The 18,318-nt window shown below is 56.4% G+C and overlaps 1 protein-coding gene across 4 annotated transcripts in view; it reads left to right on the top strand.

Annotated features, from left to right (window-relative positions):
- Window positions 1–7,522, top strand: part of LRRN2 (leucine rich repeat neuronal 2) — a 62,332-nt gene extending 54,810 nt beyond the window's left edge. For all 4 annotated transcript variants that reach the window (XM_045456322.1, XM_045456321.1, XM_045456324.1 and 1 more), the window contains one exon: window positions 4,415–7,522. In XM_045456322.1, the coding sequence (XP_045312278.1) occupies window positions 4,649–6,790 (2,142 nt within the window). In that variant the 5' untranslated portion in view covers window positions 4,415–4,648 and the 3' untranslated portion in view covers window positions 6,791–7,522. The remainder of the gene's footprint in view (window positions 1–4,414) is intronic.
- The last annotated feature ends 10,796 nt before the right edge of the window (window positions 7,523–18,318 follow it).

Here is an 18,318-nt window from a genome sequence, read left to right on the forward strand (position 1 = left end):
GGTGGGAGTGAGGGGCCGGGCTCCCCTCCCAGGAGGAGCAGGAGGCCAGGTGCGCAGATGGAGGGCTGGCCTCCCTCCCACTGCACCCCTCCCACCCCGCGCTTATCTGCCGGTGAGGAGGCCGGAGTTTATCAACGCTACACTCAATTACGCTGCCCATCTGTCTCCGCAGCTCAGGGGGACCTGACGCTGAAGCAGCGAAGGCCAGGCCATCGATCACCACCGCCGCTGCTCCTTCCGGACCCTTGGCTCCAGCTCCGGAGGCTGGGGGGAGGCCACGCCGGAGGGAAGGGGAGAGAGGGGAGGGCAGGGCGAGAGTCCACGTCCACCGACCTCCTGGGGGAGCCCCCTGTCATGTAGGAGCAGCCAGAGGACAGAGAAGGAGGGAAGGAGCAGCCGCAGACACAGCTTCTCCCAAAGTCTTCATTAGGAGCTCTGCCAAGGGCCCGAGTTTAACAGGAAATGTAAGGGACCAGTGCCACCCTGGAGTGGATGGCCCTGCTTCCCTGACTGTGGCCCCAGGGCTTTCAGTCTCCTGTCACTGCAGGCCAAGGCTGACAGGCAGCCCCCAGCCCCCAATCAGAGGGCAGGCGAGGTCCACCTGCAGCCCGCTGGCTCCGTTTGTCCGTTTGCGGGGCCGGCCCAGCCACACTCACACAGGAGCAATGTCTTCCCTCTGCTGTCCCCCAAGTCGGGGGCGGGGGGTCGCTCTAGCCCCAAATCAAGGAATGGTGTGTGCGGGGGCCCATCAGGTGGCTGTAGGGGCGGAGGAGCTGAGGACCCAGGTCATCTCTGAAGGCACACGGGGCCAGCCCCGTGCTCTGCTCCCGTAAGGCCGGCCTGGATCCGCCAGGCGGCAAGCCTTGGCTGGGCTGGTGGCCCAGGTTGTGGAGTCCGAGGCCTAGGTTTGAATCCCAACCCCGCCACGTGGACGTTTGCGCAACCCCTGACGAGTCATGTGACCCGTCGGAGCCTCAGTTGCTTCCCTTGCAGGATGAGACTACAAAATCCCTCCTCTGCCCATGCGCGGGCTTGATGGGGGGTGGGGGGGGGGGCTCCCCACTGGCGTCCATCTACAAGGCCCCTCCGCGTGCCCGGCCCTGTGCCTGGTGCCTTGGGGGCACAGAAAGCGTGTGCGGCATGGCCCCCGCCACGAGGAGCTCGAAATCCAGGTGGGGAAAATGTCCACGCAGTCGTGTGAACTCCTGCTCACCCCGGAGATCACAGATAGAAGACAATTAGCTTTCTCCGCAGCTCCCGGCAGAAACTGCTAATCAGCCTGCACGGGTGGGCAGGTGCAAGACAGCCTGAGACGGCGATGGCAGGTGAGTGGGCAGCTCTGCCTTCCTCCCTGGAAGGGGCTGTGCGCTCAGCCGCGAGGGGGAGGACTCATCTGGGCCTTTGCCAAGCCTTGGGATCAGAGGTGTGGCCGAACGTGAGTCATTGAGCCACCGCCTCCCTCTGGGCGCCGAACGCCCGCCCTGGGCTCCTGGCGGGGGAGCAGGTGCACTGCCTCACCCACCCAGCCAGAGGGGCTGCTGCGTGGGGTGGAGGAAAAGATTTTGAATTCAGTCTTAAGTGGTTCCTTCATCCCCGCCACGCAGCTGAGCCTCCGCAGAACAGACGTGTTAGAGCCAAGGTGGTGGAGGAGAGACCCCTGCGGCTCAGATCACGTCTGAAGGCCAAGGGGGAGGCCCAGCCCGGCCCCTCTCCACTCATTGCAGGCTTCTTTGCCCTTCGGGACTGTCCTGCGCTCTTCTAATCGTTTTGCAGTTTTCAGCCCTGCCAGAGTAGAGGAGGTTAATGTCGTGACGTGTTATCTATTTCTGTTCCTCGCTCCCCCATGCCACCCGGAGGCAATGCTGGGCCACGGTGGGCAAGCCCAGTAGGGGCTTGTGGAGGACCTGGACCCACTTTCTGTTCCCCCTGAGAAGTCCTACCGCTGGAGAGCCTCCCAGCCCTGGGGGAGGACCAGAGCCGGGAGGCAACTGACATTTATTGAGCTCTTTCTGGGTGCGCCCCACTCGGCTCCCTTAATCCTAACGGCAACCTCATGTTAGACGGAAGGAACAGAGGCTCTGAGAAGCCGATCCGTTTTGCCAGCGTGTCAGAGTAGGATCTCTTCGCCTGTGGGCTCTGCTCTCTCTCGTGCCGGGTCGAGGCAGGAGGCAAGGGCCTCTGGGATGTATACGTGTGACAGGACCACCGGCCTAGGTCCCGTTCGGTGACAGGGCCGTCCTGGGACTCAGCTCGTTCCTGCCTCCTCTCCACCCACACAGTACACCGCAGAGTCCCCTGCCCTCTTCCTGCCCACCAGTCACTAGCTTGGGCCGCCAGGTTCCCTGGGCTCCCGCTGCACGTGTATGCGGGCGTGCGTGCGTGTGCGCACGTGTGTTTGTTTGCTCTGAGTTTTACGTGTCAGTGCACACACACCCCCACGCAAAACCTCTGTGCATTTTAAGTCACGGTTGTTTTCCCACCTTCAGAAATAGCTGCAGAGGAAGGTGGGAGGTAGTCAAATGTAAACAGGCATACCACTCTCCTGCTCAGGGGAGGGACGGCGCCTCCAGCCGCTCCCCTCCCCAGCATCCTGGAAGCAGGGGCGAGGTGGGCGAAGAGCCCCTCTGGCCAGGTGAGCAGCACCTGCCTGGAAGGTGGTAGAACGCATCGTCCCGGGACACGAGAATGGGCACCCGGCCCACGGCCGGACCTGAGGACAAAGAAACGTGGTGTAAATGGCACAACCCCAGAACTTGGGTGGATTCCCGTCTCCTGCCGCCTACCAGCTACGTGTCTTCAGCGAAGTTCTTTAACCTTGAAGAACCTCAATTTTTTCATGCGCAAACTGGGGGTATTAATGCTTATCTTGTCGGCTCGTTTTGACGGTTAAATGAAATAAGATACTCAGAGTCTGTGGAGTCCTGGCAAATCTCAGGTGATGAGTAAGTGTTGGTGTGCTTCCCTCATAACCCGCGGTTGGAAAACTACCCAGATCGGACTTCTACTCGTGAGGGGACCGGGCCCAGGAAGGCCCCCTGGTTTTTCCCCCATGTTCGTTGTAAACCAAGGCTGGATTTGCCTCCAGGGTGATTCAGCCTGGCCTTGGGGTCTGTGGGAGCCTGGATCACCCATACCTAGGAGGTGGGAAACAGTGGCTTAGATTCTAGGCTGTGGGGCGGGGTGAACGATCTCCTGGGGGAAGAGGCTCTGGGGCCACAGAGATTGATTCGTAGAGTACACATTCACTGGGCACCTGCTGTGTGCTCTAAGCCCAATGATGACCAAGACAGGTCCCCAGCTGGGGAGACATTTCCATGTGGTGTGGTCCAGGCTATGACAGAAGGGAGCATGGGGCACCATAAGAGCGTAAGGTGGGCCCCTTAGCCAGCCGGGAGTTGGGGAGGGGGATGGGAGAAGCTTCTGTAGGAGGTGACTGACCTTAAGTAGAGGCTTGGAGAACCACTAGGACTTGTCTAGGAGGCCATGGGGAGACACGGGAAGGGGGGCACATCAGGGTAACTTCAACTCAAAAGTGTTGCTGTGCATAGTTGGTAAGTGGGAGGCAGGAGGCAAGGGCCTCTGGGATGTATACGTGTGACAGGCCGTCATAGAAGGAGAGGCGAACAGCAAGAGAACAGCAAGAGAAGCCAGGAGATCGGCCAGGGACAGGTCCTGTAAGGTCTTACCTGCAGGGCTGAGGAGCTCAGACCCAGGCTTCCTAACCCCACCACCTTCCTCCAGGGAGCTCAGTCAGGCTGTTGGCAGGTCCTGCCTCCGGACAGGAAAGTTGGCAAAAACCAAAGCCATACACTAGGAGAGCCTATGCAGACCCCAGGCTGGAGCACCAACTTCCCCAGCCTGTCTGGGTATAGGGTCAGAGACCATTGCCTTTCTACTTCCAGAGTCCTGAGAGCCCACGCTGGAATTTCGAATCTGTACTATTTCCACAACCACCGCCGTCCCCTCTACACACACACACACACACACACACACACACACACTGCTCAGAGGGATGCCTGGAAACTTTACCCAGTGAGCCAAAGAGGGCAGGGGAGATGTGAGAAGGTAAGAGAATCTACTCCACATCTCTCGGCTCAGAAGGACTGTGGAGATGACGGTCATTCTAGCATCTCCTCTCCTCCACACACGTGCACGTACACCCCTTCCCGAGTTCTCCCGGAAGCTTCCCAGTTCAATCTCTCCCCCCTTCCCTGAAGACTCACGGTTGCTCCCTCCCCCAGTGGATGGTAGAAAAGGACACCCAAGCCTCAGGGCTGTAGGACGGAACCCAGGAGCCCTGGCTGTCCCCGTCTCTCCGTTCCTTTGCCCTCTGGAGTCAAGCAGGGGTGACACGGGAGGAGGGAGTAGATTCTGCTTCTCTGCCACCTCCTGACTGTGCATCCTTTTCTTCCAGGGCTGCCCCGATGGGGCGTGGCAAGGAATGAGGAGGCCCCGCCCCAGCGGGCAAGGATGGAGAGCCGTACCCAGGAGGGCAAGAAGCGATGCCCACCCATCCCCACGTAGAATGACCGTCCCGGGAGGGCGGCTCCCCAGGCCCTGGCAAGGCTGCTGACCCTCGGCCTGCGAACCGCTAAGAGTAGGACTCCAGACTCTCCTTGCGGATGGTTCCCTACCCTGCGGCTCCATCATGAGGCTCCTCGTGGCCCCCCTTTTGCTGGCGTGGGTGGCCGGTGCCGCCGCCGCCGTGCCCGTGGTACCCTGGCGTGTGCCCTGCCCCCCTCAGTGCGCCTGCCAGATCCGGCCCTGGTATACGCCCCGGTCATCCTACCGTGAGGCCACCACCGTGGACTGCAATGACCTGTTCCTGACGGCGGTGCCCCCCGGGCTGCCCGCGGGCACGCAGACCTTATTGCTGCAGAGCAACAGCATCGTCCGCGTGGACCAGAGTGAGCTCAACTACCTGGCCAACCTCACAGAGCTGGACCTGTCCCAGAACAGCTTTTCGGACGCTCGGGACTGTGATTTGCGCGCCCTGCCCCAGCTGCTGAGCCTGCACCTGGAGGAGAACCAGCTGAGCCGGCTGGAGGACCACAGCTTTGCGGGGCTCGCCAGCCTGCAGGAGCTCTATCTCAACCACAACCAGCTCTACCGCATCGCCCCCAGGGCCTTTGCCGGCCTCGGCAACCTGCTGAGGCTGCACCTCAACTCCAACCTGCTGAGGGCCGTTGACGGCCGCTGGTTTGAGATGCTGCCCAACCTGGAGATCCTCATGATTGGCGGCAACAAGGTAGACGCCATCCTGGACATGAACTTCCGGCCCCTGGCCAACCTGCGCAGCCTGGTGCTGGCAGGCATGAACCTTCGGGAGATCTCCGACTACGCCCTGGAGGGGCTGCAAAGCCTGGAGAGCCTCTCCTTCTATGACAACCAGCTGGCCCAGGTGCCCAGGCGGGCCTTGGAGCAGGTGCCCGGGCTCAAGTTCTTAGACCTGAACAAGAACCCGCTCCAGCGGGTGGGGCCGGGGGACTTTGCCAACATGCTGCACCTCAAGGAGCTGGGTCTCAACAACATGGAGGAGCTGGTTTCCATCGACAAGTTCGCCCTGGTCAACCTCCCCGAGCTGACCAAGCTGGACATCACCAACAACCCCCGGCTGTCCTTCATCCACCCCCGCGCCTTCCACCACCTGCCCCAGATGGAGACCCTCATGCTCAACAACAACGCTCTCAGTGCCTTGCACCAGCAGACGGTGGAGTCCCTGCCCAACCTGCAGGAGGTGGGTCTCCATGGCAACCCCATCCGCTGTGATTGCGTCATCCGCTGGGCCAATGCCACGGGCACCCGCGTCCGCTTCATCGAGCCGCAGTCCACCCTGTGCGCCGAGCCGCCCGACCTCCAGCGCCGCCCAGTCCGCGAGGTGCCCTTCCGGGAGATGACGGACCACTGCCTGCCCCTCATCTCCCCCCGCAGCTTCCCCCCCAGCCTCCAGGTGGCCAGCGGAGAGAGCCTGGTGCTACACTGCCGGGCACTGGCTGAACCGGAACCCGAGATCTACTGGGTCACGCCAGCCGGGGTTCGACTGACGCCTGCCCGTGCTGGCAGGAAGTACCGGGTGTACCCCGAGGGGACCCTGGAGCTGCGGAGGGTGACGGCAGAAGAGACAGGCCTGTACACCTGTGTGGCCCAGAACCTGGTGGGGGCTGACAGTAAGACAGTTAACGTGGTCGTCGGCCGGGCCCCCCCGCAGCCGGGCCGGGACAAGGGATGGGGGCTGGAGCTTCGGGTGCAGGAGACCCACCCTTACCACATCCTGCTGTCTTGGGTCCCCCCACCCAACACAGTCTCTACCAACCTCACCTGGTCCAGCGCCTCCTCCCCCCGGGGCCAGGGGGCCCCTGCTCTGGCCCGCCTGCCGAGGGGAACCCACAGCTACAACATCACCCGCCTCCTTCAGGCCACGGAGTACTGGGCCTGCCTGCAAGTGGCCTTTGCCGATGCCCACACCCAGCTGGCATGTGTATGGACCAGGACTAAAGAGGCCGCTCCTTGCCGCAGAGCCTTAGGGGACCGACCAGGGCTCATAGCCATCCTGGCTCTGGCTGTCCTCCTGCTGGCAGCCGGGCTAGCCGCCCACCTTGGCGGTGGTCAGCCCAGGCAGGGGGCGGGTGGGCGGCCTCTCCTTCCGGCCTGGGCTTTCTGGGGCTGGGGGAGTGCCCCCTCCGTTCGAGTGGTATCCGTGCCCCTTGTCTTGCCCTGGAACCCTGGAAGGAAGCTGTCCCGGTCTTCGGAAGGGGAAACACCATCACCACTATTGCTACAAAATTCCTGAAGCTCGGCCCGCTCTCAGCAGTAGACAAATAACGAGGACTACTTTTTACCAAAAGGGAAGCGATCTGGGCCAGATGCCCTGCCAGGAAAGTGACATGGACCCGCGTGCTTGAGGCCTGGCAGCTGGACCAAGACAGACGGGCTTTGTAGCCTCAGGGGGGCGCTCCCACCGCCTCCAAAAAGTTGCCCTTACCTTCCGGGAGCCTGTCCGCTGACATCCTGACGAGCATCTCCAAGGGACAGGAGGGACTCTGGCAAGAGCCTCCTCCCACCCCCCCTAGTTGTCTGTGTGCCCAGAGGCTCCCGGGCTTCTGCTTGGATGTCCCCTGCCTGTGCCCCCAGGCCCTTGGCCCACAGGATGCGCCCCCTCCTCTTCTCTTTCTTTGCACAGTCTCAGTTGCTTGCTCTTTCCCCTCCTGGGCAAGGGCTGAGGGAGGCCTCTCCTCCCCACCATGGGGTGACCGCTCCCAAAGTGGGTCCCTGGTCGGATCGGAAGGACATCTGGGGAGAGGGATGCCCAGGAACGCCTGATCTTGGCAGCCGGTTTGGCACTCTGAGGTTGACTTTCTATAGGCAATTTTGTACCTTTGTGGAGAAACGTGTCACCTCCCCACAACCCAGTTCACTCTTTTCTCCTGTTTTGTAAAAAATAAAAATAAACAAGAATAACAATAGTAAGGGGGGAAAGGAAACCAAGGGAGGATAATCTTTGAATACTAAGTGTAACTGAAAAGCTCTGTGCTCTGGAATCTCTTCACACCCAAGGGGTGGTTGGAGGGAGGGGCTGGGAACGGACTGGAGTGGAGAGGGAGATGGTGACAGAGGGCACAGGTGTTCCCTGTAGGTCTGAATTCAGGCCTGCTGGGGTGGGGGGGGGGCGGTTGGGGGAGGCTGACAGGAGAGGGAGGAACCACAGGAGGCAAGGAGAGGGTGGGAGAGAAAAATGGAGGAAAGCACAGAGAGAGAGAGAGGGAGAGAGAGTGGAAATTTCCATCACCAAACATTGTCACCCCTTCTCTTTCTCTGATAAGCAATTAACATGCCAGTGCATAGGAAGCACTTGCCGGCCTATTTCTAATTAAACAAACCCAAGAGGCAGAGTCATGCAGAGAATTGCAAATCATCAAGACAGCAAGAACTTTGGCTCACTGGGGCAGAAGGGGGAGTGGGGTGACAGAGGATTTGGGGAGGGGAAGGCTGTGGGAGAAAGAAATTGCTGCATGGATCTTTCCGGTCCATTTCGGTATCATTTGCCATGAGCCTGGTTTGGTTTGCGGTATCTTTTGGTGTTTTTTTTTTTTTTTTTTTGGTTTTTGGTTTTTTTGCTTTTTTGTTTTTTAAGACAGATTGACTTGTTAGGACCAAATGCGAAGAGGGGTCTCTGTCGGAAAGGCAATAGAGCCCAGGGGAGGGGGCTGCCGTGCCCGGTCAAGGGGGCCGCTCCAGAGCAGAGGCCACTGGCCACAGCTTTGGTTTTGGAAATGGGCTGAGACGGCCCTGGGTTTCCTGGGACTGAAGAAGCAGCATCGGAACCTGAGCCCCACCCCGTGTGCTACAGACCCAGAGGGCAGACTCATCGCGGGTTGGCTCCGAGCCGCCATGGGGATTGCAAATGTATACGCAGGTGGAAGCCAGGCCGGGAGACGGAGCATCGGGCCCCACGGAACCTAGAAGGAGGACACTCACCCCAAACCAGAGGGCAGCGCTCCTCTCTGAGTCTCGGGACCACACTTGGAGAACCACGGAGTCCGGCCTGCGGGGGGCTAGAAGGTTTCGCTCCCTCCGCTGCCGGCCCCAGTGTGTTTATGGGTAGCGGTAAAGGCTCTGGTCCCAGGAGAGTCAGAAAAGAGTCAAGAGGATGGTCTCTCTGGCCCCCTCCCCTCCACTGGTGGGCTGCTCAGCCCCCATCACAAAATGACTACCCTCTGCCCTGATTTGTGCATGTTTTTTCCCACGGGCCAGTTTTGTGCTATTTAGGGGAGGGGACTGGGAAAGCAGAGATCTGACACACTGGCTCCCCTTCCCCTTTGGGCACCCATGGCCGACATTGCCAATGCCTCACAGTGTCCCTACCTGAGGAGCTCTGGGGTCACCTCAGCTACTCCGGGCAGCCCTACCCACTGGCTGGAAATGGCCTGTGGGATCTAGCTGGTTCTCTCCATCGGTGAGGGTTGATCCAGAGCTCTGTGGGGAAGACGTGGGACAGGTCCCGTGCTGAGCATGGAAAACGGGAGTTGGAAATCATCACCTGTCCTTTCCTCTAGGACAGCAGGCGCTCACTGCCTTCCTTGACAGGCCCACGCGGCAAGGAGAGTCAAGGTGCTATTCCCTTGAATAAGGCCCCAGAGCCCTGTGAGGCCTGGGGAGCCCTGCAGCCCCGTCCCATTGCTACCTCTGCTGCCACCCCTAGAACATTCCTGTGAGCCCTGGGCCTGGTCATAGCAACTCAAAGAGTGGCCATCCGCACAGCTGGGGGCCCAGGGCCTTGGAGCCTGCTGGTTCAAAGTACCTGTAAACGTGCCTGAGGTTGGAAGACGGGGGGGAGGCTGGGAGGCGGAAGAACCCGCTTTGCTTTCGCATGGACTCCGCAGTTACAGACAGGAACCCTGTGGGAATCATATGAGCCCTGGGTCCCCAGGAAAGGGGATGCGAGTCAGGCTCCTGGTCTCAGGCATCCAGGCTCTCACTACAATGCCGCCTCCCCGTTGCCACGGGGCTTATACTGCTTGCGCCCTTGACAATGAATCCCTCCTTCTTGGGGGGAGAAACAGTCACAGGGGTTTAACCTGTCTCTCCTCTGAATCCCAGTCCTAAACGTGGTGGCCATCCCAGAGAAATTAGGCGAGGTGGAAGAGGATGGAGCGAGTGACCTCCTTTCTGTCACAGAGATGCCACTAGAGGGACATCCATAGCCAGTTGGGGACAGGGAGGAAGAGGCACCTTGCGGGTTGCTGTGTCCTAGAAGAGCTAGAAACCAAGCAAATGAGAGTGAGCAGCCTCTCCCCTGGCACAGAGAGCCAGGTGCATGGCTCGGGTGTGTTTTGCCTGGCGGGAGGGACAGCGCGACCGTGCCCCGGAGGTCTATTTAGACAGCCTAACTGGCCGTCCCGGCTTCTACACTAGACCGAGCCTGTGGGCAACTGAACATGCTGGGTCTAAAACCAACAAAACAGCTATTAAGCCTGGTCTCTCCTATACATTTCAGATTGCTCTTTTTTTTTTTTTTAACCCTAAATAGAAAGCAATATTTATTTCCCCTTAAATTTTAAGGTGTTACGTAAGGCCATCTATTGAGACGATTTCAAAACCCAGCCCAACTGTTCAGCGTAGTAGCTCTCCCCTCCCTAGGGCATGCCACTGAGAGGTCCCCTTGCCTTCCATGTGCTCGTCCACGGAGCCAGGACACGATTCTGTGGCTCACCACGGCAGCCTTCCCATCTCCTTGACAGGCTCTATCAGTCAATACGTCTGGGATGGCCACTCGGCCAACTGCAGACAGCTTAAGCATGCTATCTTGCAGCCCACATTTCTGCATTCTCCCCCAGATGGACTTTGTGGGAGGCTGTGTGAAATGCAGAGATAGCGAGCTGGAGGCATTCCTCAGAGCTCTCGGTCCGGTCCCGGCATCAGAGAAGTAAACGCGCTTGGCTGAGCTAGGGTAGGTGACCAAGTAGAATTTTATTGGTCTCAGCATTGAAAGTCCTTTGTTTCAGGAACTCTCCCAGTCCTGGACAAACTGGGATGGTTGGTCACCCTAGTTGAGCAGCCTCTTTCTAATGGCGCCCTCTTCCTTCCTTCCCTCCCCACCCTCCCTCCCAATCAACAAATAGTTAATGAATGTAATGGTCTGCGCGGCTGTAGGAAATGGGGACGTAGATACAGACCTCTGAGCCCGTGGACCTGGCTTTTCTAGTGAGAAGGGAGAGTTGATGAGCAGGACACATAAGTAAGAATATGTAGTCTTGTAGGATGGTAACGAGTACTATGGAGAAAAAATAAGTCAGGGAAGAGGAGGAGTGGATGTGTAGAGCCTTACACGGGGTGTTCAGGGGAAGGCCTCACTGAGAAGTTGACATCTGAGCAAAGCCTTGGAGGGAGCGAACCAGGCAGTTATCTGGGGGAAGAGAGATCCAGACAGAGAGAATAACGAAGGTGAAGGCCAAGAGCAAGGAGGTCAGTGTGGCCACAGCAAGAGAGGAAAGGGAAGGGCAACCGTGACGGGGGTTTGTGTCGGGCCTTGTCAGCCACTGGAAGGGCTTGGACTTTTCCTCCAGTTAGAGGGGGAGCCACAGCAGGGTCCTGGGAAGACATGGCATGGTTGAACTTGAGGGGATGCCTCCTGGTTGAGAACAGCATGGGGGCAGGGCTGGCAGAGGGCAGAAGCAGAGAGGCCAGGTGGGCGTCTGCAATAATCACCTCCGGGTACTCATCACTTCTAGAACATTGCCAGGGATGGGCACTAAGCGCACCTCTGTATTTTCTAAATCTATCCCCTTCCCCATTTTGAAAATCAAAGCCACATTGACTGTTCCACAAACTCCCTGCTGCTCTGCTTTTCCAGGTGATTCTTCAAAGGGGGCTCCACCATCATGTTTGCAAGTTCTGTCCGTGCCCTTGACAGTAATGGCCAGTGGAGGTCATTTAAGGGAGTGAGGAATGACCTTGACTGGCCTTCAGTTCCATCTTGTGTTCGTCAGTCGCTCGGGGAGAGGCCACAGTGACTGCCAGAGCCCCTACCCTGCCCTTTCCTCTGTCAACCACTGACAACGCCTTGGCTGTTCCAGGCCCAACGTCTACATTCCTTCTTGCTGATTTTACCCAAAGAACCCTCGTGTGTTCCTCAAAGGTTTCCCAAATGTCAAATCAATGTATCTTTAGCCTTCCCAATACAATTTTTTTTTTTAATATTTATTTGTTTGGGGAGAGCTCAAGTGGGGAAGGGGCAGAGAGAGGGGGACAGAAGATCCGAAGCAGGGCCTGCGTGGACAGCCTGACAGCAGCGAGCCCAATACGGGGCTCGAACTCACGGACCGCAAAATCATGACCCGAGCCAAAGTGGGACACTTACGTGACTGAGCCCCGCAGGTGCCCCTGACCTTCCCAGTACAATTCTGACGCATTTGCACAGTCCTTTTGCACTTGCCCATTAATTAAAAGCCTCTCCTGTATTTTTTGTAGTAACGGTGATGATTGAGCATCTACCATGTGTGGCCACTCTCATAGATGTGTCACACACGCCGCTTCACTTCAACCCACAGCTGCCTTATACAGTGGATGCCACTAGCCCCATTTGATAAATTTGGACGTCAGAGCTCAGAGAGGTTAAATGACTTCCCCAAGGTCACGCAGCTAGCGGGTGGCAGAGTCAGGCTTCAAACACCGTCTGATTCCAAGGGCTCAGGTTTAACCACCCTGCTCTAGTATATTCAAATTCATATACTTCAGAAGTATGTCAGTAGTTTCTCGAGAACACGCGAACTTCTAAAATCTGCATGCCTTAGAGAGCTCCTGCACAGCCACGTTTATTTTTAGACGCTGCCCTCTTTTTTTTTCTTTCTTACACTCAAGATCATTTGTGACTCCATTGTCAAGACTGAGGTTGTGAAACCTCTTGAACTATATTCTCTTGAGAATCACAGTTTTGATTCTGTTCTCTGAATTTTTGAAACATCCTTTGTAGAAGTCTGGGCGGGGGCGGGGGGGGGGGTTCTGATTTTGTCCCCTCATCCTTCCCTTCCTTAGATACTGTGAACTCTGCAAGTACGTGGTGGCTTCCTCCAGAGTTTCTGATCCCTCCCCTCACCGACCAGTTCTTCTGTGTCAGTCAGAATTACGTCCGGAGCAGCCTTTGCCAATGGGTTTCCATTGCTTCTGAGCTCAGACATCAGCTGGGCAAGTCAGGAGCTCCTCAGAGGCTCGACACTGAGCCCAGCAAAGCACCAGACAAGTGTCTAGGTGGCAGGAGTAGCTGTCGCTGACTTCTCCCGGCCTTTGTGCCATTTTACAACATTGATTAGAAAATGTGGTCCTGGGGTGCCTAGGTGGCTCAGTGTGTTAAGCGGCCAACTTCGGCTCAGGTCATGATCATGCGGTCCGTGAGTTTGGGCCCCACGTCGGGCTCTGTGCTGACAGCTCAGAGCCTGGAGCCTGCTTCGGATTCTGTGTCTCTCTTCTCTCTCTCTCTCTCTCTCTCTCTCCCCTAACCCCTGCTCATGCTCTGTCTCTCTGTCTCTCAAAAACAAATATTTTTTTAAAACAAAGAAAGAAATATGGTTCACATGGCCTCCTTCTGGCTAGGTGGCCCGGATCACTCTCATACCACAATGCTGAGCCATCCTCCTTGGTATCTTCATCTACAAGCTGGTTATGCTGCCGTGAAAAATGGCAGCTCCCTCGGCAACAAGAGGACAGGAGCAGGTTTGACGGAGTGGGAAGGACCTCTACTTCATCCCTTCACTGCCACTGTCAGAAATCAAAACGGCCAGGCTGTCGGCCTGTACGGAGGGAAGAAGGAACCCACGCTCAACATCGTGGTAAGAATAATGTATGGCCCATTGTGGTCCATTACTAAGCTCCTGGATATCTACCTTCTCATCTGCCCTTAGTAATTACTCAATGAATTAGGCAGCACAGACAGGATTATTACCCCCATTTTACAGGTAAGGAGACTAAGGCTTGGGAACTTTAGATGAATTACTCAGCATCACACAACCAATAAGGGTAGAGCTGGAGTTTGAGTGCTGGTCTTCTAATTCCAAATGCCCATGCCCTGTCCACTTACCCCCACTACCTTCTACATGACAAACCAAGGAATAGAGGGGTGCATTCCTCTCAGGGGTGTGGGATGCTAGATAGCGGTAATCAGGCACCAATGACAGAGGATAAAAATGAGATGGTATCACTTGTGCTGACAAGGATGAAAGGAATGGGTGTGTGGTGGGCGGGAGCAAGAGCCCCAGGACTTGTGGGAGTGGAGAAATGATCGAGGCAGAGGAGCCACGGGCTGAGAGGGTGAGCTGTGGCATGTGCCATAGTTCCAGAGCTCAATGGCCACCGGCCACCACTTGGTTTAGTCCCAATTCTCGCGGCTGAAGCCAGGCACAGAGTCCTCCGATTCAGGAGCCTGCCTTCCAATGGCTTCAATGTCATTATCTCCATTCATGTCACAGTGAGGGGTGGAAGGGAACTAGCACTCTGGTGTCCTGGTTCAGGGCAGGGCTGGACTATCACTGGAAGATGGAAAGCCATCCTCCTCAGGGCCCTCCACCGGAGCCAGTGGTTCAAAGATGCTCTTGGAGGGTCCATGCGCCTCTATGAGCTCCCAACAATTTTTTCTGTGTATATGATCATGAGATTTGCTGGAGAGAGGGCACCTTGGATTTCAGAAGATTCTGAAATGGGTCCAAAACCCAGAAAAAACAAGAATCACCACATTAGAAGGTCCCAGGACCCACTCCCAAGTACACAGCCTCGAGAGTACGGTTGGGAATTGTTGCCAAGGGCAACAGAGACACCCACAACAGTCGGACGGTCTGTCAGGGAGGGTCAGGTCGGTGAACACCCACCATCTCTGCACCTAAGTGGGATTCAGATTTACACATACAGACATTTCCTTTCAAATGAGGAAAATGAATTCCCGGTGTTTCCATTTGCAAAGCAAGGGCTCCTGTATCTGCCCCTAACCTTCGATCTGTTGGCTTTCAGATCGCCAACATCTACAGGCTTCCTGGAACTCTTGCCCCACCCCCATGTCCACTCCACGGCTTTTCCAACCTAAGAGCTACATTAGAGATCACTCAGCCGGTCAACAGCATCTTTCTGGCCACCAAGTGCCCCAGGAGGGCACAGGATTCACCCAAGTGCCAGGGGAAACCCAGCCTCCAGCCCTTCCCCTCTTTAATCTTAGGCAGATTTGAGTCATCCCTCCTGTTCTGCTTCTCCTTCCACAGTTCCTCAACTTCTCTGACAACCCCTCTCCGCCCCACGTACACACACACCAGCTGTGTGCACACGTGCACATGCATGTGCGTGCACACACACAATTCTGTAAATGTCGTCTGCAGCTCGGCTCCAGTCCCCCATTCTGCACACCATCTGCTAGAAGCTATTTTAAGCACCTAATAAAACTGTTTTAGAACGAATCCCGGGGTGTTCTGCCCTGTGCTCCCCTAGGGCGAGAGCTGTCGGGCTCCAGATGGAGCTACATATTGACACCAAGAGAAGGAAAAAGAATCGACCCAGGGCTAGCAGGAGACCCCAGTCACTTCCCCACAAACCGTGTTGGCGTGTCTTAGCTTTGACCACGGAGGACCCTACGTAAAGGGGAGGACATTCAGGTCTGCGTGGGGAACACACCTGGATTCAAATCCCTGCTGTGATCCTTACTATCCCCGGGACTTGGGCTAGTGACTACACCCGTCGGTCTCATCTGTGAATGAGGGCTGCCGTACCTAACTCCAGTTCTCCCAGAGAACTGCAGCATTCTCCACAGCCACCTGGAGGGCGTTCAAAACACAGATTGCTGGGCTCAACCCCAGAGGACCCAATCCCGTGAGTCTGGCATACAGCTTGAAAATCTGCATTTCTCACACAGGTTCCTAGGTGGTGCCGCTGATTCGGGACCAGGCTCTAAGAAGCTGTGACCCTAACTCCTGAGCTGCGGTGAGGATTAATGAGAAAATATATGTAAAGCACCTGGCACTTAGCAACGTGGTGGTTCTCAACCTTGGCCGTGCATTAGAATCACCCGGGGAGCTTTAAAACCTGATGCCCAACTCCACAGACCAATTAAATCAGAGTCTCTGGGGGTGAGGTACAGCCATTACTACTGTTTTTAAAAGCTCCCCAGGTGGCTTAAATGCACAGTCAAGGTTGAGAGTCACTGTAGTAAGAGCTCAAGACATTTAAAACAACTTTTATGCCTAAGCCAGCTGCCCCTCTTTTCAGGACCTCTCTTCTTTCCCCAGGACCCCAGTCGCCCACTCTGGTTCCCGGGGGAAGGACGGTGGGGAAACTTAACCTTGGCTCTGGCTTCTACAGTGGCCACGTGCAAAGGCCCATTTGGAAGATGCGAACTTTGTCCATGCCTTCAGTGAAGTTCGTCAGACATTCACTCAGTCGTCAACCGAGGTGCTATGACTGTATTTCTGCAGCTCCTGGGAGGACACGGGGATGAAGAAAATCCAGCCCTGTCTGGGGTTTGTACCGTAATACAAAAGACACAGACCTATGGACTCTGGGATCTGGAAGAGTCCTCCAGCCCCACCCCTCACCCGTCACCAAAGTTCTCTCCGCAACCACCCACCATCTCATCCAGCTTAAATACTTTAAGTGGCCGAGAGCTCATTACTTCATAAGGCAGCCCATCTCGTTTAGCAGCTACTTGTTCAAAAATTCTTCCTGAGACTGAACCGAAATCCCGGGTCTGTGATTCCTTCTCATTAGCTCCAAACTTGGGAAGCGACTCAGCCCAGGCTTCCCCCACGGTGACGGCACCGTAGATTCCTTCTGCAGTGGGAGGAACCCAGAACCGGCAAATCGAGAGTGCATTCGACATCGCCATCAAAGACCGGTACAGAGGTCCTTACCTGAGTGCTGTCTGGCTCTCACAGGTTGTGTGGGGACACAAGAGTCAACAGACTCAAGGACTCCCCGAGGAACCGACCACACTCTGACCTTTACCCCCACTCAGTTCTTTCCCGCTTATCCACAGCCTCAGTCTCGCCCAGCCCCCGTGTCAGAGGTCTTTCTCCGTGTCTGCTGATGGCGGGTGGTCATCACCACACAAAACAAATGTGGCTCAAACCCACTGTGAAATGAAATTGGGTATCTCAGCCCCCAACGTCAGAGGAGTGTTTAAATCACCCACAGACACACGGAAAAAATCAGGCTCATGGGGCTCGGTAAATAACTGAGGATGAGAAAAATCAACAAGGACCATGACATAAAAGCTCCCTCCAAAGTAAAGGAGCTGGATAGAAAAAATAATCGAGAGACGCCCATGGGAAATGGATGAAACGCTACGATGTTTTCACCAAACAAAACCTGCATTAAGATCCCACTGGGCAGGGGGCGCCTGGGTGGCTCCGTTGGGCGTCCGACTTCAGCTTGGGTCATGATCTCACGGTCTGTGGGTGGGAGCCCTGCGCCGGGCTCTGTGCTGACAGCTCGGGCCCTGGAACCTGCTTCGGATTCTGTGTCTCCCTCTCTCTCTGCCCCTCCTCCACTCACACTCTGTCTCAAAAATAAATATTAAAAAAAATTTTTGTAATAAAAAAAAATCCTGCTGCAAAGTCAAAGAAGAGATGAAGAATGTTTCCCTCCAGGAACCTACCACGTGATTAGGGAGTCAAGTCTTACCCAATGAAACCATTTCTGTACTATGCCGGTAAAATGAGACCGCAATGATCTAGAGTGAGATGAAGGGGAAACACAGGTTAAGAGCTCGGAAGAGGAGAACCAACAGAGACCAGAAAGGCTAGTGAGGCTTCGCCAAGAGGCAGCCTGTTTTTAAGAAAGATACCATGTTCCTCCTTGCTGACCCCTCTGCGGACACCCACCGCATCCCGGTCGAGAGAAGCCCCAAAGCTTAGGAAAACCGAGCACCCAGCACTCTGAGAACTCAACCACAGTGTTCGTGGTCGAGATCCCACAACACGAACATGCAATGGATCAGGCCAAGTGGCAGAGGCAGGCTTGGAGCTGGAGGAACCCCCTAGGAGAAGGGCGCACTTGAGAAAGCACTCGAGCACCTGGGTGACTGAGGCCCAGCCCATCGGGGCCCCGGCAGGCCCAAGCTGGGACCCCCAGTGGGTCCGGCTGCTTCAGCTTGAGGTGACATGAGGAAGGTCAACATCACATTTGAGCTGAAGGGAAATCTGTGCCCCCTTCCCTCCACGCTGGTTCTTCCCCTTATGGATCAAAGGGGCTTCCCACCCATCATCGCATCCATCCCTGCCTCCAGCTGGACCTCAGCTAGTTTTCTGGAGAGAAACCAGGTGAGAGGCAGAGGGAGGGAGAGACACGCCGAGGGGAGTGTGGGACCGAAGGGAACATCATTTTCCCACCTCTCAGCCTTCCCCTATTTTTGCAGAAAAGAAACCGGCTGAGATTAACAGAGAGGGGGAAGTAAGTTGCAGATATGTACCGGAGGGGAGAGGGAGTGTTCGTGGGGAGGAGACGCGGTTGGGAAAATGGCAACTGTGATCCTTGGCCGCCAGGGTACCTGTAAGTGCTCAGCTCCTCCTCCTCATCCTCCAGCGGCCTCTGTGCTCACCGGGCACCAGTGAGGCCCGAGGGGATGTCTGGGAGTCAAATGTCCTTACTTGGGGCAGCCCAGGCCAGGGGAGTCAGAATCGGCGTTGACCTTCTCTCACTTCCTGCGGCCCTCAGAAAGCGGGAAGTCCTAACGCCCCCACCACCCACCCTTGTTCCCGCTTGGCTTTAAAAAAAAAAATTTTATGGGGCGCCTGGGTGGCGCAGTCGGTTGAGCGTCCGACTTCAGCCAGGTCACGATCTCGCGGTCCGTGA

This window comes from Leopardus geoffroyi, chromosome C3 (assembly GCF_018350155.1).
Source record: "Leopardus geoffroyi isolate Oge1 chromosome C3, O.geoffroyi_Oge1_pat1.0, whole genome shotgun sequence".
Lineage (NCBI taxonomy): Eukaryota > Metazoa > Chordata > Mammalia > Carnivora > Felidae > Leopardus > Leopardus geoffroyi.